We start from the raw sequence: 24,425 nt of genomic DNA, 5'->3' as shown, positions 1-24,425 counted from the left end.
GGAAACCCCCCCCCCACCCCCGACAATCCTCCGTGCGCCGCTGAGAGAGGTAGTCCAATCCAAAGAAAAACTGTTTTCCTTCATTACAATCACATTTTTATGAAGGATACATTTCACAGACCAAGATACTACGGGCTCCTACAGAGGCTTAAAACTGTTTTTAATAAATACAGCACCCACTATTACATCTAACACATACACACATTGAAATACGAGCCTGAAGTTAGCTTCTTATTCGGCCAGTTTCTTATTCACTTCTTATTCACGTTAAAGCTTTTTATTCAGAAAAGCTTATTTTTAAATGATTAAATCAAGTTGGATCACTGATTTCACATCAGACTGACACTAAAGGATGTCCCTTACACAAGCTGTAATAGTATTTAGCCTGACCCAACAAGATTTTGGGCATGAAATCAGGGAGCAAAGTCATCATATTTAAACATTTTGAATATGTAGCTGTAGCTTTGCAAGGGTTCAATGCTGTTGGGATACCAATTTGATAGTGGGAATCAACACAGGGTGGTCAGTTACATATAAAACACTTCTTCTGCCTGGCCCAACACTGTTTTGGACATGAAATCAGGTGGCAAAGTGGGCACAGATAGAATTTTGATCATTTTGAATAAGTAGCTGTAGTTTTGCAAGAAGTAAATAAGAAGCTGGCCAAATAAGAAGCTAACTTCAGCCTCGTCATTGAAATAAGATCTATTCTAAAGATACTTGGCTACATCTAGGTATTGTGACCCACGGTCCTAGACCATTAATACATGAAATATTCTTACAGAATGGGCAACATAAAATGCATAACTACAGTTTAAGATAAGATTACTTTTACAACTTCAAAGACCTTCACATAACCTCAAACTTTCCCTGCCAATGTAATATTTATGTCTCAGATAAAGAGAGAAACAGGTAAATGTTGTCTAAAGTATACCTTGTGTTTTATGTGGTTCCTTTTTGTGCTGTTTAATTGTGATTAGTGCTAACATATTCTAAAGTATTAAAATATTTTTTTCAAGTACATTGATTCAGATGTGCTTTTAAAAAGTTGCAAGAAGCAATTAAAACATAAACACGAGTAATGTTTAATATATTTATGTAGCTAGTAACATTGTTGTTGTAGGTTGCTAAGGGCAACGTTGCACATATTTACACTTTGCTTCTCTGCTGTCTTAGTATATAAGTCCAGTTACTCCACCTGGGGGTAAATGTATGAAAGTCCGATTTCTGCAAGTCGTCGGAAATCGGAGACTTCGCAGTGAAAATTTAAAGGGGCGATGGCTTGTAAAGGCAAACTTGCCTTTAAAAGCCATCGCCGCTTTAAATTTTACCTGCAAAGTCGCCGATTTCCGGCGACTCGCAGAAATCGGACTTTCATACATTTACCCCCTGGTAGAAGAAGATGCTCTACCCACATATTGTGACAACAGAAACGTCTTTGGAAACTGTAGTCCACAATAAGTTCAGTTACTACCTCAGATCTGGTAAATATCTTATATATGGTAAATATCACTGGTAAATATCAAATATATGGTAAATATCACTATTAAATATCATATATATTATATATTCCTGACACCCATATATCCACACTCAGGGCCGGACTGGGACTGAAAAACAGCCCTGGCATTTCAAGCATACAGGCCCATCTCTGTTGATGAGCATGAAAAAAACTGGGTGCCGCTAAGGGCATGGCCACATTATGTTGTGGGCGTGGTCAAGATGGGGCATTGATACATACATTACATACATTATAATAAAACATTACATTTATCAGGCCCTCCCTATCATGCCGCCCCTCCACACCAGAAGCACATTACAACACCCCCAGTCCACTGTACTTATCTATGCTTCTGATGCTGCTGACATCCATCAGGATGGGAACTTCCTGTAGAGTGAGCAGGGAAACTCTTAGTCTCACAAGATTAATAAATCTCATGAGATTTAGAGCTCCTCGGCTTGCTCTGCAGGCTGTGTCCTATCCAGGGACTGGGAGTAGCTATCCGCTCCCTCCTGCTAACCAGAGCTAGATTTAGTCTCAGGGGGCCCTAGGCACTTAAGACAGGGGGCTCCTATGATGTAATATGGTTATTAGACACATTTTCAACAAATACATAGGCAATACTGTGAGCACTACTTTTAGGTGCACACAGTTCTGCCTTTACAAGCAGTACAATGTGAAGTAGGACATACGTCCCAACTGTCCTTGCAGTCAGACCAAATCCTGACTAAGCGGGACAGTCATCCACCAAATTCAGGACAGTTGGCAGACTGTCCTGGTCTCTCTTACCTATCTTGTCATTGTCACCACTTGTGGCTGCTGGTGTCTTTATATCAGTTGCTGCTTGTCTGGATCCTGGAATGTTGGGGGCCCTATTTGGAAAAAAAAATGGGTACATGAAAGTTAGAAAACTCCAAACAGCACCGATGTTAACTCAATATAGCACCCATGTTATAAAATTAGGCCTCACTCCAAGTCCCAACATTAAAATAATAGTATTCCCATTTAATAAATAAATCTATTTCCCTCCCTCCAAACAACCTCAGCAAGAAATTAAATAGCATTTATGTTTAATAAAAATAACCATTTCCCACAAACATCCCAGGCATTAAATAATTCATAATCACATTTCATAATTAGACGTCATTTTCCCCAAACAGCCCCACATTCACTTAATAGCACACATTATAGTCATAAACTGTCCCCCACACACATTATAGTCATATACTGTTCCCACACACATTGAACATTTTTATTTTCCCCCTCCTACAGCCATTGCCCTCCCTTGCAGACATTTTCAATCACCCCCTCTTTCCCTTGCAGACATTTTCAATCACTCCCTCTTCCCCCTGCAGACATTTTCAATCACCCCCTCTTCCCCTGCAGACATTTTCACTCACCCCCCCTTCCCCCTGCAGACATTTTCACTCACACCCCCCCTGCAGACATTTTCACTCACCCCCCCATCCCCCTGCAGACATTTATTGCCCCCCTCCCACTTGCAGACATTTATTGCCCCTCTCCCCCCCTGCAGACATTTATTGCCCCTCTCCCCCCCGCAGACATTTATTGCCCCTCTCCCTCCCTGCACACATAATCCGTTTCTCTCCCCCCTCCCTGCACACATATTCCGTTTGTCTCCCCCCCCTCCCTGCACACATATTCCGTTTGCCCCCCCTCCCTGCAAACATATTCCGTTTGCCTCCCCCCCCTCCCTGCACACATATTCCGTTTGTCTCCCCCCCCCTCCCTGCACACATATTCCGTTTGTCTCCCCCCCCCTCCCTGCACACATATTCCGTTTGTCTCCCCCCCCCTCCCTGCACACATATTCCGTTTGTCTCCCCCCCTCCCTGCACACATATTCCGTTTGCCTCCCCCCCCTCCCTGCACACATATTCCGTTTGCCTCCCCCCCCTCCTGCACATATATTCCGTTTGTCTCCCCCCCCTCCCTGCACACATATTCCGTTTGTCTCCCCCCCTCCCTGCACACATATTCCGTTTGTCTCCTCCCCTCCCTACACACATATTCCGTTTGCCTCCCCCCCTCCCTGCACACATATTCCGTTTGCTTCCCCCCCCTCCCTGCACACATATTCCGTTTGTCTCCCCCCCCTCCCTGCACACATATTCCGTTTGCCTCCCCCCCCTCCCTGCACACATATTTCATTTGTCTCCCCCCCCTCCCTGCACACATATTCCATTTGTCTCCCCCCCTCCCTGCACACATATTCCGTTTGCCTCCCCCCCTCCCTGCACACATATTCCGTTTGCCTCCCCCCCACCCTGCACACATATTCCGTTTGCCTCCCCCCCACCCTGCACACATATTCCGTTTGTCTCCTCCCCTCCCTACACACATATTCCGTTTGCCTCCCCCCCTCCCTGCACACATATTCCGTTTGCTTCCCCCCCCTCCCTGCACACATATTCCGTTTGCCTCATATTCTCTACACTTACTTCAACACTGACAGCTGCCTCCACTGCAGCTCGTCCTACGCGGGAGCCGGGCAGGCGCACAGAGCCGTCATGACGTCACACGTCATGACGGCTGCACACAAAAAAATTTTTTTTTTTTTTATTTAATCGGGGTATCACAGGGAGCCGGACCGGCCCATACTGCCAACGGCCCTTCTGGCATTTGCCAGAAGTGCCAGATGGCCAGTCCGGCCCTGTCCACACTTCAATCCATCTTAAATGCTGCTGCAAGACTGATCTTCCTCTCTCACCGCTCCACATCTGCTGCACCACTTTGCAAATCCCTACACTGGCTCCCTGTGTCCTCCAGAATCAAATATAAATTACTCACCCTTACCTACAAAGCTCTCAACAACACTAACCCTGCATACATCTCAACTCTCATATCAAAATACTCTCCATCCCGCCCTCTTAGATCTACCGCTGACCTGCACCTTGTCTCGTCTCTGATAACCACCTCTCACTCCCACTTACAAAACTTCTCCCGTGCTGCTCCCCACTTATGGAATTCCCTACCATGCTCAATCAGACTTTCCCACAGCCTTCAAATCTTTAGACGCTCTTTGAAAACCCTTCTCTTTTTTAGAGGTGACCTTATCCTTGTTAACACTATTCACACTAATGCACCCTCACAACTGTCCCAATCTCCACTCTGAGTCACATTTACACCTCCTGTTTCAGCTGTGCCCTCTTCCATTTAGAATGTAAGTTCTTTAATGAGCAGGGTCCTCCATACCCTTTGTTTTCATGTCTGAATTTATTTTGTCTACCTTGTATGTCCCTGTTTTATGTATGTCCTGTGGCGCCTTACAAATCTATGATAATAATAATAATAACAATAATAATAATATATGCATTTACAATTGGACAAGACATTGATAAAACTCTGTTGTCCAAAAGTGAGAAGGAGCTGGTCAGCCTACTGGTATATTGCAAGAACTGTGTAACATTCTTAATCAATTATGCAAAAACTATATAAAATAGCAAGTACATATACTGTATACTGATAAAGCTTTGCATGTGGTCTATTGGAGGCTCCGGCCTTTTGTTCCACCACTCTCCATACATTACTGGGCCATAGTAAATAAGGCAGAAAGTCACATGTTCAATGTTAAAAGAAGCTGACACTTGGATTATGTCAATATTAATATCATTTATTCAGGGTCTAGTAGTCGTGAGCCACTAGCAAAGAGGTATACTGAGTGGAAAACAAAAAACAGAATTAAGTGTGCCACCAATGTATGACTCCAATGAAAATTGTGCTTATTTGTTATTTCAGTGTAAATAGAGCCTTTGAAAGGTTGGCAATGCCCAATGTTTAGTTATACAACCATAAATTTACGTTGGGGTGAAGCAAAATTGAGAAATTAACTCACTTCCTTCCTTGGGATTAATATTACACTTGTGATAATATCGTAGCAGGATGTCTTAATATTAATCTGTGGCAGTCACATACTACTAAGAATCTATGACATAATAACAACCAAGGTGCAAGCTGAGTATGGTTATAATTATCAGTTGATATAACTCACTATTTACTAACATCAGTGTTATTCAAGGGCCAGTATTTGAAACTAGACATCAATATGCTTTTCTACTTAAGACATATTTGCAATCACAAAGGTCACCATACAGTGCTTGAATTCAACATCCTGGAATTCTATTCTAGGTGTACAGCAATATGTTCTCAGTTCATTGTATTGGTTCCACTGCACTTGACTGCTCTAGTGTCATGGCCTGAAAGAGTATTTCCATTTCCCACAGGAATACACAGCAATCAGATCTGTCTTTGAACCTTGCTTCTTTTTTATTCTCTATTTGTTTTCTCAAAGTCTTTCACTTTTGTGCAGAGCACAAGACACTTTGTTTTCCATTCCAGTTTTGGAAAAAACTCTATAAATAAATATTACCTCGCTCCATTTCAGTACATTAAACACCATCATTTGAAGCCTTTACTTTAAAGGGTTTGGTTGCTTTGTTTAACAACCCACTCACTATGGTTTGGGTTTTGTTTTTCCAACTGAATGGCGATACTAACACAAAAAATAAATAGTACCCGTTACCTACACTCAGCTATTCTGTGGGCTGGACCAAAATTCAGCATTAGTTCTAAGTGATTTGAGGCTGCTATTTATGGATATAAGCTCAATTTATGACATGGCATTTCCGATAGGCTGCATCCATTCACATATTGTACTTATAGAAACCATCACATCACCTATAATCTGATTTCTGAAGTAAGAGGAATATCTTCTGCAGGTAAATATACAAAGATCAAGAGCTCTGTATGGACCAATGTATTGCATCAAGTCGACTTTGTAGCAACTAACCCACAAGCAGGTGTGAATATGTAAAACACACCATGGTTTAAATGTATCAAGCTGAGATTTTTCCGGTGGGATTGAAAAGCCAATCAGATTCTAGCTATCATTTGTATCATTCTACAAAATGACAGCTAGAATCTGATTGGTTGCTATAGGCAACATCTCCACTTTTCAAACCTGTTGGAAAACTCTCAGCTTGATACATTTACCCCCACGAGTGCATTGAAAACGTAGCCAGCTATTGGCCCGGATTCTCTAAACTCTCTTATTTAATTAAAGGAGACCATAACAGGTTGTGAATGTCTTTAAAACTTAACACTAAGAGGTTATGCTCTAAGATTACATTTAGGTGCAACAACAGCTTAGCTCCAAAGTGGTAGTGGTAGGCCACACAAGCTCCCGGAATAGGACTGATGAGTGCTGGCTGCAACACTCACTACCGACTTCCAAACTGCCTCTGGAAACAATGTCAGCACAAGAACTGTTCGGCAGGATTCCATGGCCAATCAGCCGTACACAAGTCTCAGGGCTCATGCACGATGCCAACTGTCAACTGAAATGTTGTAGAGCAGACAGACCTTGGACTAAGGAGCGGTGGAAACGCATTGTATGGAGCAACGAATCACGCGTTACCAGGCAATCTGATGACGGATCTGGGTTTGGAAGACGCCATGAGAACACGTCCTAACTAAATGCATACTGCCAACTGTAAAGTTTGATGGACTGGGGTTATTTTTCATGGTTTGGTGTGGAACTTTTAGTTCCAGTGAAGGGGAATAAATCTTAATGCTATAGCATACAATGATATTCTACAGAATTGTGCGCTTGTCCGCAAAGTGCCCTGACCTCAATCCCATTGAATACCTTTGAGATGGAACGTCGACTGCGAAGACAGGTTTTATTTCCTAATATCAGTGCCCAACCTCATAAATGCTCTTGTGGCTGAGTGGATGTGAATCCCAGCAGCCATGTTCAAGAATCTAGTGGAAAGTGTCCCTAGAAGAGTTGAGGGTTTTATAGCAGAAAAGGAAGGGGGGGACCAACTTCATATTAATGCCCATGGTTTTGGAAAAAGATGTTCAACAAGCACATATGGATGGACATTCATGCACCCTTCCCATATTTGTGTCTGTCCTCAATAAACCTTCGGGCTTGTGACTTCCCCACCCTACCCCTCTCACCTACCGTCCCCTTACATCCATTGTGTTCTTGAAATGTTATATTGTTTAAGTTTGTATGGTTAGTGCAGCACTTGATGTATAGGGTAGGATGTTATATCTTGTACTTTATGTCTTATATTATGTTTTATGGTGTACTGCATACACTTGAATACAATGTATCGTGTGTTTTTTGTAGCTTTCTACAAATAAAGTTACTTTTTCAAATAAAAAAAATATATGGATGGACATTCATATATGTTTGGTCATGTTGTGTAGTTACATATAGCCATATAGTAAGGTTGTAAACAGAAACAGGTTTATCAAGCTGAACCTCAGTTCAACAGTTGCCAACTTATCCTCACACAGGGTAGGAATCATTCATGGCGCTAAAATGGCAAATGGCAAACAGGACAGTTACATCTCAGATGAAGTCCATAGTACTGTATTAGCCACTGTGCTACAATATGTAATGATATTTAAATATACTTTATATATCATTTTGAATTATAAAATTGTTTAATTACTATATATTCTATAATAAAATGATGATAACGAAAATAAAAAAGTTAAGAAAACAAGAGGCGATTTCAGTACTTACGTAAACAGGCTGGGTATCCGTAGAACCCTTCTGCACACTTATCACAGTTGCTTCCACCAAAGTTGAGCTTACAGAAACATCTGCCTGACCCTTCCTCACATCCATCTGACTGTTCAAGGTTACAACTGCAAGCTAGGAAACATCAACAGTACTAATGAATGGGGAATCTATATAATAACTATTCACATAGCATGAATACTTACATCAGAATGAGTAGGTAACATTAATTTACAGATTTAATTGGCATAATGTATTTTGAATACTAAACATTCCCTCTAAACACAATTGCATCTGTTCAATTATCAAACAAATACAATCAATATATAAGTATACAAACATCAATGCTAAAGTATAAAACAATAATAAATCTAGGACTAGGAACAGGCAAAGGGAAGGTTGAAAAGTGAGGACTTACGTATACAGCCATAGGGAGTTTCTTTAGCAACACCATAGGGTCGATAGAATCCCACAGCACACATCTCACAATTTACACCTGCTGTGTTATGCTTCATGGTAGGAAATAAAACAGCACGTTAATAGGCCATCCACTAAAGGAAACACAAACACATTCATACAGTTGTCTATGGTTAAGCAGTAACCTATAGCATAGTGAGGTATTCATCAGTATTATTATTAAAAGCACAATGCAATTTCTGTTCACCTAAATATCTAAATACATTTCTCACTAGCTGTTCCTGTTCTGCATAAGTTATACCTTTACAATTATTAATATGGAGGATTTCATCAGGAGTATATCATGAATAGAAATGCCAGATTTGTGTTAAGTGTGTGATAAGCTAGGCACTGAGATGTTCCATTAAAAACAAAACACCCTTTTAGCAACAGGATTTAAAAAAAAAAATAATCCATTCACACAGAGGAATAAAAGAGTTCCTCTGCAACTACAGTATGTTCCATGTTGTATGCACCATGTTCTCACTTGTTTTCTGGTGCAGAACTGATAATAACTGTCCTATATTTAGCAGAGCATCCTTATTTGTCATATTATGCTCTACTCCTAGTCTGGTTCAGGGGCGGACCCAGACATTTGCCCTACCCCGGGCGATTTTAGGGGGGGGGGGCAATTTAGGCCCGCCCCTTTCTGTGTTCTAAGGCTGCCGTCGGCTGTACAGTATGTGCAGGTCCATTCAGCAGTGAAAGTGTGCTGTCCCGCTGCTCTGATTGTGTTTAAAACACAATCAGAGCAGCCGGGCAGTACACTGTCGGCAGCAAGCCCCTGCTAGGGGGGGGGGCGATTTTTTCAAATAATTTCCACTAAATATACACTTTGTCCAAAATTATATATACATGTTAAACCTGTGAAACACACTGTAGTGACAGTGACCCTTCTTTGATCAGCTTAATACAGGCATGTCCTGACACAACAGACATGTATGGCTTCAGCATTAGTCTGTTTGAATTACAAAACTACAGGTTGAAGTAAAGCAATCTGATTATTAGAATGATTACATGGTTTTTTATAAAGGTTTTGTGTTCTTATGGTTTGGATTTCTGTATGCACTCTAATGTACTTTATCTGTTCTCTAATGTGAGTCGTTACACTTAAAACAAAATGATTAATTTTCCCACTTGCCATTGCTGTTATCTGTGTTTAATTAATTAATTAATTAATTAATTGATGAGAGTGTTGTTTTTTTTAACATTTATTCATTTAACACAGATTACTGCAATAAGTAGCAGGGCAGAGCATTTGTACTGTATTAAATGAGCTTTCTTCCTAACATTCCCAAATGGAAAACATGGAGTGAGAGAAGAAGACATTAGGTCCCTGATCTGTCCAGACCACACTTATTTGTGCAATGTCTCCATTAGACCACCCCCTTTTGACCTCTTAAAATCAGGACTCATTTGAGTAATCATGATCTAGGGTTATATTTTATTATGAATGGTGGAAAGAGAATATCTTCTCATAATACATATTTGTGTTTAATTATATCTTTTTGTGTTTGCATTCTTATGGGTTATGTCCTACTAAGGTTCTTATTTCTGTAGTTCATTTGTTCTATATATAACCATTAACAGCATTTCTCAACTTTAAGAAGATTTCAAATAAATAGTTTTAACAATGTCTTGCAATATTCTGTTTGTGGATAGTTCCTTATAAAAATATGTCCTTGCCACTTCTTTATATCATTTTATAATCCCACTACATAGCTCTGCAAAACTAGGCCCACCTGTGCCTCTACTCAATACTTGGCAAGGAAAGGTCTTACTTCCCCAATGGTCTTGCACAGCTGCTACAAATGTTTGCTCCTCTGCAATTAGCGCCATTTTCTCCACAATTAAGTGGACTTGGCTAAAACTTACGAGCACCAGATTTATGCATGTGATGTCACCAAAGAGGATTTTGCTTTGTGTCCCAGCTGTAAATGAGGCCCATATAGTGCAAAAAGTACTGCTGTCAACAAGTCATTAAAAACTTGCATAACATTGCCAAAACAGGGGTATGAAGTCACATACACGTTATCATTTAGACCTGAGGTTTACCTTGGTGATTAAAAGTCACTTCAGAGTTCCACCATCCTTATGAGAACTCAACAAGCTTCCAAAAAACACCCATCTATCAAACCATCCCATGCCTTAACTTCCTCACAATAACCAGCCCACTGCCACATACAACACCACCAAGTCAGCAATTGGCTACTATTACAATTAAAACGTACAATCCCTGTAGTTTTGGGTTTAAAACATAAGAGACCAAGGGCTAGATTTACTAAGCTGCGGGTTTGAAAAAGTGGGGATGTTGCCGATAGCAACCAATCACATTCTAGCTGTCATTTTGTAGAAAGTACTAAATAAATGAAAGCTAGAATCTGATTGGTTGCTATAGGCAACATCCCCACTTTCTCAAACCCGCAGCTTAGTAAATCTAGCCCCAAATGTATACAACTATATAAATTATATATTTCCTGTCATCAGCGTCATGGTATCAGGCAGAATAGCAGAACCACATATAGATGGAATAACTGCCACTGGATGAGCCCAATTTCCTGTCTTAATCTGAAAACAATTCCATAGGCTTGTACAAGCCACGGACCAGATGTCTGTATAGGGCTTACATAACACACGTATTACTTATTATAGCTTTCCAAGGATGAATGTTGTTATTAGGAAACCAGAGAAACAATGCTTATATTTATTAAAAACGAATACATTTTGTTCACTTTAAAATGTCATAAGCCCTTTGCTGGTTTAATCACACGGAGAATGTACTTCATACTGATGGAGTTCATAGATGCTTCCGAAGTGACTAACAAGCCATATCATGCCATTGCTTTGTAAGAATCCTATCTATCATCACAAGTAATACAGTAAATATATCCTTGGTACGGCCTCTCTGCCATTACCCCATCCTGTTATGAAGAGAGAGTGCTTTGGAGAGGTGAACTCAACTACTAACTCATTCACTGGGCAAGACATGACATGAAACACTCTGGTTTATTATTTGCCCATTATATGATATGTGGACTTGGGATCTCTATCATGCCAGTGAAATATTTACATTTTACATATTATCTGAGCAGGCAGTAAATAGGTAAACTCAAAATATCCTTAAACAAATGTAAAAACAATGTCACGATGTGTCTGGTATACATCGTATTTCTAGTTGTTATGATGTATGTGATGGGACCTATATTGTCTTAAGTAAGATGCATTCTATCAACTATAACAGGAATTCCAGTTCCAAACAAACGGACACTTATATCACAATGATATAAGACTAGTAAAGTGAAATAGGTCCCTATTAATACATTTAACATACTCTGCAAAAGCACTAAACCTAGCATTGTGGAAACAAATACTACCCCTCCCCATCTCTCACAGCCCTCTGCCCCAAACTCAAGCTATGATTTAAGATTAAGTGGTTGCTTCTCCAGGCATGAGAGCCTGGAGCAGTGCACCATGGGATAGTTATCACTGTAGTTGAGTGAATAAGCTGCAGTCCACTCAACTACATTGACTTTTTTTACTTGTGAACTTTCAATCTTCTCCAGTCAGCAGGTTTATCACTGTCAGAGATGGTTATTATTTCCCAAACAATGGGGGTCTAAAGTCACTTCTAATGGAAGAAAACAGAAAAGTAATGAAAAAGTGGCCGGCAGCTGTTCATTATGTCTTTTAGTGGAAATGGTCTTGTTCATGACACTACAGGGGTATCATTATTAATACAGGTTTAAAAGGGCAAATATCCGGTAGCCTATAGTAACCAGAGGTTTGCTGTCATTAGTCAAATATGCACAAGACCAAAGCTAATTGATAAATAGTTGTTATAGATTACTAACTTTTGCATCTATATCATCATCATCTTCCACAGCACTGTACAATCAGATCTAATAATTTGAATATTCAATACATTAATGGCAAAAGTCTCTGCTTGCTGGAGCTTACAAGCTAAAGGAGGATGTGGGAATTAAATAAATATTAGGCACAAGTCATTGTTTTTCTTACAATAGTCGAACCACATGGGTGTTACAAATACGAACAGCGTCAGTATCAACCAGTCACCGAGCTAGATTCTATGCAAGCACAGAAATAACGTGCAATGACAAGTAGATATTGGAGGAAATAACAAGGGCAGGAAGATGTAGTGTTAACTTTTGTAGATAAAGATTAAATATATTGAGTAGATTAAATATATTGTGGAGGGCAGATGTAGATGATAGAGGAAGGAATTCCCTATATAGAGATGAATCGTGGAAACAAGTACCTGACAACTGATGCAGACTCCTCCCCCATTGTACTGTCGGTGTACGTCTAGACTTGCTTGCCGATAGTCTACATCCGCATCGTAATAGCAGTCAGAAGCGTGTCCATGACAGTTGCAAGCTATTGAGAGGAAAGAGAATATTACTGTATTTATTGAAGGGAGTTCATCTTTCTATACACCAATATGGGATCCTGGGTATTGATGAAAATATAATGAATGGAACACTGTTACCACTGGGTGCATGGGCCGCTTGGGCACAGAATATACACACGGCCTCTTTTCAGCTGTTGTCCCCAAAACTAATCCTGGACTCCGATCGGTATGTTTTACCCTGTGGTTTACCAGATATTCAGCTCATTCTCATTTTACTTTGTCCTGTTGGTCACTGGTCATTCTAGTTGTACTTCTGGCTCAGTTTTCAGTCCTGTATTAGTTCCTCATTCTACTTGCATTGTCCCTCTGTCTCCTTCATTTGTGCTTTGGCTATGGTTTCTGCTAATGTTTAATCGCTGTCTCTTTGGGGGTAGGACAAATGCACCCCTGCAGTGCATTTTATTTACATAAGTGCATGCTCACATTCCACTTCTGAGAGCCCACCCTGAGCCTAGTTTTGCGGAATTGAAGATAATATGGAAATGTTGGGGTGGAAAGTGTAAAAATATCACTTCAAAATACAGTCTATTATGACTTTGGGACCACCCCTTTAATAAATTCCTTTTTTTGTAAAACATGGCTTAATCAAGCTTTCTTTATTTTCAAATAAATCACGAGAGACAGAGGAGACATCAGCACTATCTTTGTAACATGTGTCACTATAGTACACAGTATATTTGAATATTTTATTACATTGGCAAAGCTCTACTGCCAAGACAACTAAACAGGGAATTTTTATACTTTAGTTATTGAATTATCTTAGCAAGTAAAACACATTGTGTGCTTGTGGGTGTATAAAGGGCAAATTCTGCATTTCACAAGGAACCACCTGATGAGCTGAGCTTCTACCATCAGAAGATGCATTGGGCGACCTTTGCTCTGGTTCATAAATTAGTGTTTCTCTATATCTTTAGGGCTCATACACATGACAGCATTTTACCTGTGTCAATATTGACACTATTTCAACTGGAAGAATAGATTATCCAAAATATAAATAAATAATGCTTTTGTATGGTATCATACAGAAAACATTCCTCGCGACATTTGTTGGAATTGGCTTTCATTATGCTTTCTTTGGATATAACTAGCACTTTATTCTGGCATCTAAAACACTTCTGAAAGCTCCTTTACAAAACAGGTGAAAAATAATTGTAAAATGACTAATTTCCCTCCTTAATGAACAACACTCACAATAAGGCCTTATTGAAGCTTGTAAAGACTACTGTATATGTAGAATATGACGTGCCCTGTTTATTGTCCTTGTCATCCTGATCCTGAGTCCTCTTTGATCCTTCCTTCGATCAGAGCCGCTACTTAACATTTTAGCACCTGAGACAAAAAGGAAAACTGGCGCCCTCCTTGCCCTAAATTTAACCTAAAATATGCATAAACGGTGCCCTCTTCAGCGCTGCTCCCTGGACGGTCACCCCGCTCGCACAGCCCTAGTTACGGCCCTGCCTTCAATGTCCATCTCTTGTTCTTATTTCCTGTCCAGTTCTCTAGCTCGTAGGGACTTCATATCTTAAGTCCTGACTGTACTACATGGCATTTCCTAATGGGCTGAAGTATGTTGTGCCAACCCCAGGTCCCTGGTTCTCTTCCAGGGATTTGGGTGTCAGACATACCTATTCTCCTTATCTCCTGTTTAGTCGTGGTCATGCCCAATGTCTCATCCAGGGGTTTGGGTGTCAGACATACCTATTCTCCTTATCTCCTCTTTAGTCGTGGTCATGCCCAATGTCTCATCCAGGGGTTTGGGTGTCAGACATACCTATTCTCCTTATCTCCTCTTTAGTCGTGGTCATGCCCAATGTCTCATCCAGGGGTTTGGGTGTCAGACATACCTATTCTCCTTATCTCCTGTTTAGTCGTGGTCATGCCCAATGTCTCATCCAGGGGTTTGGGTGTCAGACATACCTATTCTCCTTATCTCCTCTTTAGTCGTGCTCATGCCCAATGTCTCATCTTAGCTATTCTCTTCTTTCTTTGCTTTATTTTCCTTTTCCTGTTGTCCCTACACAATGGTTATGTTCCTTCTCTGATAGTGAACTTTAATCATGGCCAGGTGCCCAGTCATCTCCTGTCATTGTTCATTATATGTCCACTGACTGTATTATTAGGGGCATCATGTAAGTAACAATTGAAATGAGCTGGCCAGATAAGTTAAAGCCAAACATTCTTCCATGTGTGTGAAGAAGAAATTCTATGAGTCATAAATCTGTAATACTTCTAAGGTTGTTACCACGACCAGTCTTTTCAATGAGAAATGCTTGTGCAATGAAGTCAGATTAGTATTTCACATCAAGAGTTTATAAATTGTAGGCGATCACAAGGAGCTCAGCTTTAGCAATACATAAAGTTATTTTGCTGCTTGAAACCATCTATACCACTGCCAAGGACATAGTAAGCAGGGGCGACTCAAGGGTAGAGGCTTAAGGGAAGTTTAACTAAGAAATTTGCACTATCCTTCCTACTCTGTTTTCCTCACTTTATTCCATATACAACCTTTAAATACAATGGGGGTGATTTATAAACAGACAGTCCATCCACACGTTTGTCCCATGTATTTCAAGTGTTATATTTACTGATTTAGCAATGTGAAATACATTGGTTTACTCCTGATCTCTTCATCTGCAACTGGAATCAGCAAATATGTATAACAGAAGTTAACTCTGTGGTGGTTTTAAAATGTAGAGAAAAGATGTGTTTCACCTTGTAAAAGAAACAAAAAACGCATTACTGTACAAAGCACAGAGTACTGTAGCTATTTTTGTTTTCAGAACTTTAAATGCAATATAATAATTGCCAGTATAGAAGGGGTGGAATTAGTTGTACAAGCAATAAAGCAAATCACAAAGCAAACAAGAAGTATGTATAGATTGTAAGCTTGCGGTCAGGGCCCTCTTACCTCTCTGTCTGTATTACCCAGTATTGTTTTATTACTGGGTCTGTTCCCATTTGTAAAGCGCTACGGAATTTGCTGGAGCTATATAAATAAATGTTGATGATGATGATGAACATAAGTATTCAGAACAATTCAACGTACACTATCAAAAGGGGGTATGTGCAGCTAACAGGGGTATCTTTTGAGGGGGGGGGGGGTGAACCACTATAAATGAACCAAATGCACCAGATTTCTGTTTATTTGTGGGACTTGTTATTTCGCTATGAAGATATTTTATCCATGGCTGCAGGGGCGGATCTAGAAAATTGTTCTAGCCGGGGCGATTTAGGGGGGGCGATTTAGGCCCCGCCCCCTTTCTGTCTTCTAAGGCTGCCGGCCGCTCTCACAACTTGAGAGGTAGAATGGGGGAGGAAAGAAGCAGACTAACATAGCCAAGTAGGGGTGTTCCCAGGGAGATACAGCCAATTCAAGTCCTGTGTCTGCCATAAGTGCTCTTGTTATCACCTGTATTTCCAGCACCCACTGGAGGTCAGGTGTAAATGCAGAACGATAGTGATGATTGACATGGAATAGTATTTGATTTAAAAAGTTACACGTGCCAGTAGCTATCACAACTGTATACAACTAAGATATACTATAAAAACGCATTGTATGTACAGTACGCATTGAAATCATATTTATTTATCTAATGTAAAAAAAATATTATATTTGAAAATAAATATTTATATCAATTATTTTACTGTTAACAGTTTTTATTTTATGATCAAATAAAAGTTTTATCCGTTCTAATCTTTAATTGAACTGTAACTGGTGCCTAAATTCAGGATCATTACACAAATAGAATGCCCTGATGATTCTGTCATCTACAGAATACAAAGTGGAACTGCAACTTGTAGCCCTGTGCAAATCACTTTAATCATTCAAAGGCTGCCTATATGTCATGCATACAGTATTACATATCTTATTTAAAGAGAAAAATAGCAATCTGGGCTCACGGTGGTTCCTGTATTGATGAGTACATTGGCAAAGGACTCCTACCTTTGGAACTGGTTATCTACCTACATAGATTGGAATTTAGATGTAACATTTGACAACTGTGCTCAAGCACGTCCATAGCTACTGAAGCCCAGAAATCCTTTTTCTTTACTTAAACTAATGCAGTTACAGAACAACAAATACTTTGTTTAACCCACCAAGATAAACAGCGGGCATTTTATTCTTAATTCTACTGTGTAAAACTTGGACTGCTGAACAAATAAGATATTTAAACTCAACTGAGCAAAAAGTCTTTGGAACGTTACATTGCGTGCCCAAGATAATGTAGCATAATAAGGTTCTTCAGCTAATAGACTCCACCATGAGATAAATATGATAGCTGTCCCACTGAAATGCCTTCAGGGAACATTTGTCATTGTTATATGTAATGTTTTGTCAGTACAGAAATCTTTACACATATTTTTGTGAAGGCAAGCTTTGTAACGCAAACTGGAAACTTTGAACCTAAGCCAGATCTACTTTCTGTCAGCAGTTTTATATATATATATATATATATATATATATATATATATATATATATATATATATATATATATATATATATATACATACATACATACACAAGTGAAGTGAATAACATTGATTATCTTGTTAAAATGGCACATGTCAGGGGGAGGTATATACTAGTGAACAGTCAGTTCTTGAAGTTGATGTGTTGAAAGCAAGAAAAATGGGCAATAGTAAGTATTTGAGCGACTTTGACAAGGGTTAAAATTGTGATGGCTAGGTGACTGGGTCAGAGCATCTCCAAAATGGCAGGTCTTGTGGAGGGTTCCCGGTATACAAGGAAGGACAACCAGTGAATCAGCGACAGGGTTAAATGGTGCCCAAGGCTCAATGATGCGCATGGGGATCGAAGGTAGCCTATCTGGTCCAATCTCACAGAAGAGCTACCTTAACACAAATTGCTGAAAAAGTTAAAGCTGGCTAGGATAGAAAGGTGTCAGCACACACAGTGCACCGAAACTGGCTGTTCATGGGGCTGAGTAGCTGCAAACTGGTCAGAGTGCGCAGCTGACCGCTGTCCACCGCCGAAAGCATCTATAATGGTTACGTGAGCGCCAGAACTGGACCATGGAGCAATGGAAGAAGGTGACCTGCCTGATGAATCACATTTTCTTACATACATCATGTGGACAGCCGGGTGTGTGTGCGTCATTTAACTGGGAAAGAGATGGCATCAGGATGCACTTTGGGAAGAATGCAAGCAGGCAGAGGCAGTGCAATGCCCTGGGCAACGTTCTGCTGGGAGACATGTGGTCCTGGGATTCATGTGGATGTTACTTTGACAGGTAGCGCCTACCTAAAAACATTGCTGCAGATAAAGTACACCCCTTCATGGCAACGGTATTCCCTGATGACAGTGGCTTCTTTCAGCAGGCTAATGCTCCCTGCCACACTGCAAAATTTGTTCAGGACTGGTCTGAGGAACATGACAAAGATTTTGAGTTGTTGACTTGGCCTCCAAATCCCTCAGATCTCAATCGATCGAGCATCTGTGGGATGCGCTGGAAAAACAAGTCCGAGCCATGGTGGCCCCATCTCACAGCTTACAGGACTTAAAGGATCTTGGTGCCAAATACCACAGGACACTTTCAGAGGTCTTGTGGAGTCCATGCCTTGATGGATCACAGCTGTTCTGACGGCACGAAGGGACTTACACAATATTAGGCAGGTGGTTTTAATGTTGTGTCTGATCGGTGTATATATATATTTTTTTTATTTATATTTATTTATTTTTAGTCATAAAAATCATAAAACAAAATGGTGTGTGTGTGGACAAATTTACAAATCAGATGTTCGAAAACACATAACAATTTTATAAATTTGCTTTGAACAATCTTATTCTAAAAGATATTTTCATTGAATGCCTTTAATACACACAGAATAATAAAGTAAATGTGTTAGTCTTGAAATTTTGGGCATGTGCAGTAAATAGACAGTTAAATACCATCATTCAATATACTCACTCAGGGATGCAATTGTTTTCAATTACTGGGTGATCAAAATCATGACATTTGTACAATTAAATTTCTGAAAGATCTTTTGGGCTACATGATGTTGATTTAGATCATTTGTAAGTCATATATTTAGACTTAATTGTAAATTGTAAAGTGAATTGAATAGGAGCATACTGCAAATAAAAATAAATGTAGATGCAAGTAATTTATCTTCTTTCATTTTCATAAATACATGAAATACATAAAAGCTGGAATTTATTTTACTAATGAATAGTTATTTCATGCTGAAGGTGAGTAAGTTGTTTAAATCACTGAAGCAATAAAATGAAGAAAACTAATAAGTGATTCCAGAAAAGATGACAAGCATGGAATAATTTTCGGATCATGTTGCTCACAACATCTGGGTTCTGAAATCAGGAACTTTAGCAAACGATTTGAATCAGGGGAAGACTTTCACTACTCATGTGTTGAGTTGGTTGTCTGCTGTCTTAATAAGAATAATCTTCAATGGGATTATTTATTGTCAGAGCAGTGTGGCATCTCTCTCTCACTGTCTAGTGAGCGGTATATGATCTGTCCACCAGGAGGCAAAGCCAACAGAGGTCCAGGCTGCTCCTTGGGTGGCAGTAAAGCTATAGGTTTAGTGTGCCAAGAAGGAGCAAAGGCTCCCCATGTCTGGGGATCAGTTCACAGCCTGATTATCCAATAGGCATGAGGCTTTTGGGGGATGTAATATTTTTCGAGATGCAAAGTTGTTACAGGTTGAGGTACAAACTGAAATTCGTTTTAAAATATAAGAGAATAGTTGTTCTCCAAAGTAAAAAGAAAACAAGGAAGAAAAATGCAGCAAGGTTTTAATCTTGACGTATTCTAATCTGGACATATTCCAATGGTAAAGGCAGAAGACAAGGAGTCATCCATGGGCGGGCACTTGAGGATAAGTGAGTAGTGAGTAGGAGGGACATGGATGATGACAGGAGCAAGCATGACAGTCCCCTACCCTTCAACGTCTTCACCCTCAGTAGCGCTCGTTCATGCACCTGAGGGGTATTCAGGGGCGGGCTGGCCCGGGGAGCAAGGGGGCATCGGTCCCCCGGGCCGCTTAGTCTGACCCCTGTTTGGGCCGCCCCCCACCCCCGTTGATGCATGTATTTCTGTCATATAACCCACGGCAGCATCACAAAACACACGATGCGGCATCATTGATGACGCGGCCGCATCGCCTGTCATGTGATGCGGCTGCCTGTGCGCCTCCCCAGGCTGAACTGTGCCAGCCCCGCCTGGGGGTACTGTGAGTGTATAAGCCCAAGGCGGCCTGAACCCTTAATCAGGCCCTGGGAAGTAGTCATCACTAGCATGCGACCCACCAGCTTTCCTGAAATTGTTGTTGTGTATGGGTAAAGTGTGACTAATGTCTCCAGAGGACAGAAACCTAGTACCCACCTGGAATTAATTATTATGGCTCTGCAGATGACACCTCTCTGTGTTCTTTGTGGCCACACTTTATGGTTGCCATGCTTCTCTGGTTACTGATCTAGCATCCTTCTGTCCTTCTACAATATGGTATTGTGAACCTAGTGCTTAGACACCTGCCATCTGTAATTTCATAGAAATTCAAATGTGTGCATTGTATGAAATAAGGTAACCCTACTGCAAAATAATAGTAGGCTAAAAGTCAGTGTATGCAGAGCAGCTGCCTTGGGATTTCTAGGTCAATCAATTGACCAAGGGGAATACAGTTGTCCCACAGCAGGATTAGTTTGAAGAGGAAAGGAAAGATCACAATGGGAAATTGTTTTAGTACCTTTATATGGTCATAGAAGATCCAAGATTAATAATATGCATACAACTTACAGTAAGTTTATGTAATTCATACACTGTATAAATTGTGTTTACAACTATATCTATACTGATAAAGATGCTGTACAATTCTAGATTATTATTTAACACTCACGTTCACATTCATTGGCTGTGTCAATACTCGCCGGTCGCCAAGGTTTCTGATTGTAACCAGGGCAGCAGCGGTCACAGATTTCTCCACATGTGTTGTGTTGGCATTGACAGTTATACCTTCATGATGAAATGTAAAGAACGGTATTAATAATGTAAATTAAAACAATTAACAGATGGAAATTTTTTGAATCAACATGGCCCAAAAGGCCACAAAACACCAAAACTAGAATTTTTATATATGAAGATATAATACATAATTCTCCCTACTCCAGTACAAATAGCGACAACTCCTCACATTTCTTTAGAACCGTGACCTGATGGAATCTGGTAGAAAAGCTTCGTAAATGCTGTGAGTTACAGTGAAAAGCTGTCAGACGCTGCCTGTCTACTCGGTTAGATAAGCCACTCTCTCCTGACATAGCAACCTGCTACAGACAAGTGAAAGGGAGCATGGTGGACATAATTATGAACACTCTAGTTATTCAGCTCATATATGTAATGCCTCCTTTGGATAGGTGTACCTGTGGACCCCCTCAGGTGAAGTGGCGTGAAAGGAACCACCTCTGGGGCAGGACTATTGTGTAGTTATATGGTAGCAGCATTTAAATGTCCATCCCAGTGCCCAGGAAAACAAAAACTCTTTCTCAGAACAAAATTTTGAGTTAAAATTTCTACCTCAACCAACAAGCTCAAATCTTTACCTTTAGGTCTAATCTCTTGGTTCAGTGTTAGAGTTCTACTTAGTGATAACTTTGGTGTTACACGTGTAAGACGGCATGAGTTCCAAGGGATGCTTCGAAGCCCAACAAATGCTGAGTGGAGTTGGTGATACTGTTAATTGTAGCTGTGATAGTTGGAGGCAGCCAAACAAGGTGTTACCAGTCTGATTTATCATGGAGTGATGTGTGTGTGAATGTCTGCTCTAAGTAGCATCCAGAGAGGAGTATATGGGTCAGAGTGGTCATCTGTGAGTACCGTGAGATCCTGTAGTGAGGTGAGATAAGAGACTCTAATAATGCTGAGACTGAAAGACTGCGAGGCAAAGGAATGACAGTCTCAGCTTTGGGGCCATCATGTAAAGTAATGTAACTGTGATTCATGCAAATTAATGCTGTGAATATGAAGGAGGAAACTTTGTAAATAAAAGTGATTCTTTAGTTCATCAGAGAGATGGTCTGGGATCCATTCATTTTATTTTGTGTAGACTCTACAACAGTGATGGGCAAACTTTTTCAGGAGCGAGCCAAATAAAAAAGAAAAACTTTAGGCGAGCCAATATAATTTATTAAAAAACTCAAATATCGAAATATATAATACAAATTTTTTGAATGGGACGGGAGGGTGTTATATAGCAGTGTTATCTCTATAAGTGCAGCGATCGTACAGACACAGCACTTATTTCAGCAGGTTGTTGCAGATCCGTCTTTCTGGTGAGCCACTAACTGACAACACAGCAGCCAATCGAAATCCGCCTTAGTATATGGCCCAGCCCATCTCTTCTCACATGACTTTCAGTCATTAGGGGGCGGGCAGGTGTTTGAGTGATTGACATACGAAGTTGACTTTTAGGAAGGAGGATGAAGTGTAATGGAGGAAATAGCAGGGAAGGCATAAAAATGAAGGTTCTGACACACAGGGTCGGCCCTAATAATTTTATGCATATTTTAATGAAATTTTTTAAAATATTGGCGGGCCGGATAGAACCTCTAAGTGGGCCGGATCTGGCCCGCGGGCCGTAGTTTGCCCATCACTGCTCTACAATATGCAATTGATTATTAAACCTGCATGTGCAGTGGCATTAGTCCAAATAACTACCTGCTGTATCTTGTGAGAAAAGGTCTAAGCTAGATCTTGGTGGTGAATATGAGGATCTCCTGAGGTGGGTGGCTGAGTGTATGCACCTACATCAATCACCTGACAGACATCCCAACGTTAACATCTCCCTTTCCACTGGCGTCTTCCCATCTCTGTAAGACAAACTTTTGCAAGTTGACCCTTCTTTTTGAAGACCTCTGCAATTCGTCCTGGCATGCTGTCAATCAACTTCTGGGCCACATACTGACTGATGGCCGCCCAATCTTGCCTAATCAAAGAATTTGTAAGAATGTGTGGGTTTTTGTTTGTCCATCCGCCTCTTGAGGATTGACCACAAGTTTTCAATGGGATTAAGGTCTGGGGAGTTTCCTGGCCATGAACCCAAAATTTCGATGTTTTGATCCCCAAGCCACTTAGTTATCACTTTTGCCTTACGGCAAGGTGCTCCATCATGCTGGAAAAGGAATTGTTCATCACCAAACTGTTCGTAGATGGTTGGGAGAAGTTGCTCTTGGAGGATGTTTTGGTACCATTATTTATTCATGGCTGTGTTCTTAGGCAAAATTGTGAGTGAACCCACTCCTTTGGCTGGGAAGCAACCCCACACATGTATGGTCTCAGGATGCTTTACTGTTGGCATGACACAGGACTGATGGTAGCGCTCACCTTTCCTTCTCCGGATGCCTCAAGCAATCTGAAAGGGGATTCATCAGAGAAAATAATTTTACCCTAGTCCTCAGAAGTCCAATCCCTGTACCTTTTGCAGAATATCAGTCCGTCCCTGATTTTTCCTGGAGAGAAGTGGCTTCTTTGCTGGCATTCTTGACACCAGGCCATCCTCCAAAACACTTTGCCTCACTGTGCGTGCACATACACTCACACCTGCCTGCTGCCATTCCTGAGCAAGCTCTGCACTGGTGGTGCTCCGATCCCGCAGTTGAATCAACTTTAGGAGACGGTCTTGGGCGCCCTGAAGCCTTCTTCACAACTATTGAACCTCTCTTCTTGAAGTTCTTGATGATCCGATAAATGGTTGATTTAGGTGCAATCTTACTAGCAGTAATATCCTTGCCTGTGAAGCCCTTTTTGTGCAAAGCAATGATGATTGCACGTGTTTCCTTGCAGATAACCTTGGTTAACAGAGGAAGAACAAATGATTTCAAGCACCACCCTCCTTTTAAGTTTCCAGTTTGTTATTCTTACTCAATCAGCATGACAGAGTGATCTCCAGCGTTGTCCTCGTCAACACTCTAACTTGTGTTAACGAGAGAATCACTGACCTGATGTCAGCTGGTCCTTTTGAGGCAGGACTAAAATGCAGTGAAAATGTTGTTACTGGGATAACATCCATTGTCATAGCAAAGAGGGACTTTGAAATTAACTGCAATTCATCTGATCACTCTTCATGACATTCTGGAGTATATGCAAATTGCCATCATAAAAACTGAGGCAGCAGACTTTGTGAAAAATAATACTTGTGTCATTCTCAAAACTTTTGGCCATTACTGTAGATCATCATGATATCTCCTATTCTACAGAAACCATATTTTAACATACAGTGTGGAAATATGCAGGGATTAGAAGTACAGTATATCCTGGGGTTTTACCTGGAGGATATCAACTCAGCAACTAGTCAACTATTCCAGTGCAAAAATCGGTCTAAAATTAAAATAGCTCTTCACCTCTTCCTTTTGGATTCTGCCCTTTAACCTCATGGGTACTGGGATCATGTTCCCTGGGGAAGGAGATTCATTGGCTGTGCTAGAGGGACTGTCCCTAATTTGTGTGAC

General features: G+C 40.5%; 1 protein-coding gene across 2 annotated transcripts in view; it reads right to left on the bottom strand.

Moving 5' to 3' along the window:
* Nucleotides 1-24,425, bottom strand: part of LAMA3 (laminin subunit alpha 3) — a 183,752-nt gene that overhangs the window by 121,346 nt on the left and 37,981 nt on the right. For both annotated transcript variants that reach the window (XM_075213429.1, XM_075213427.1), the window contains exons 7-10: nucleotides 20,822-20,937; nucleotides 12,793-12,911; nucleotides 8,479-8,569; nucleotides 8,064-8,195 (exon numbers count right to left, since the gene is read on the bottom strand). In XM_075213429.1, coding sequence (XP_075069530.1) covers nucleotides 8,064-8,195; nucleotides 8,479-8,569; nucleotides 12,793-12,911; nucleotides 20,822-20,937 — 458 coding nt within the window. The remainder of the gene's footprint in view (nucleotides 1-8,063; nucleotides 8,196-8,478; nucleotides 8,570-12,792; nucleotides 12,912-20,821; nucleotides 20,938-24,425) is intronic.

The sequence above is a fragment of the Mixophyes fleayi genome, chromosome 5 (genome assembly GCF_038048845.1).
Source record: "Mixophyes fleayi isolate aMixFle1 chromosome 5, aMixFle1.hap1, whole genome shotgun sequence".
NCBI lineage: Eukaryota > Metazoa > Chordata > Amphibia > Anura > Limnodynastidae > Mixophyes > Mixophyes fleayi.
Note: the sequence above shows the minus strand (reverse complement) of the source record. Positions and strands in the feature narration are given on the sequence as shown.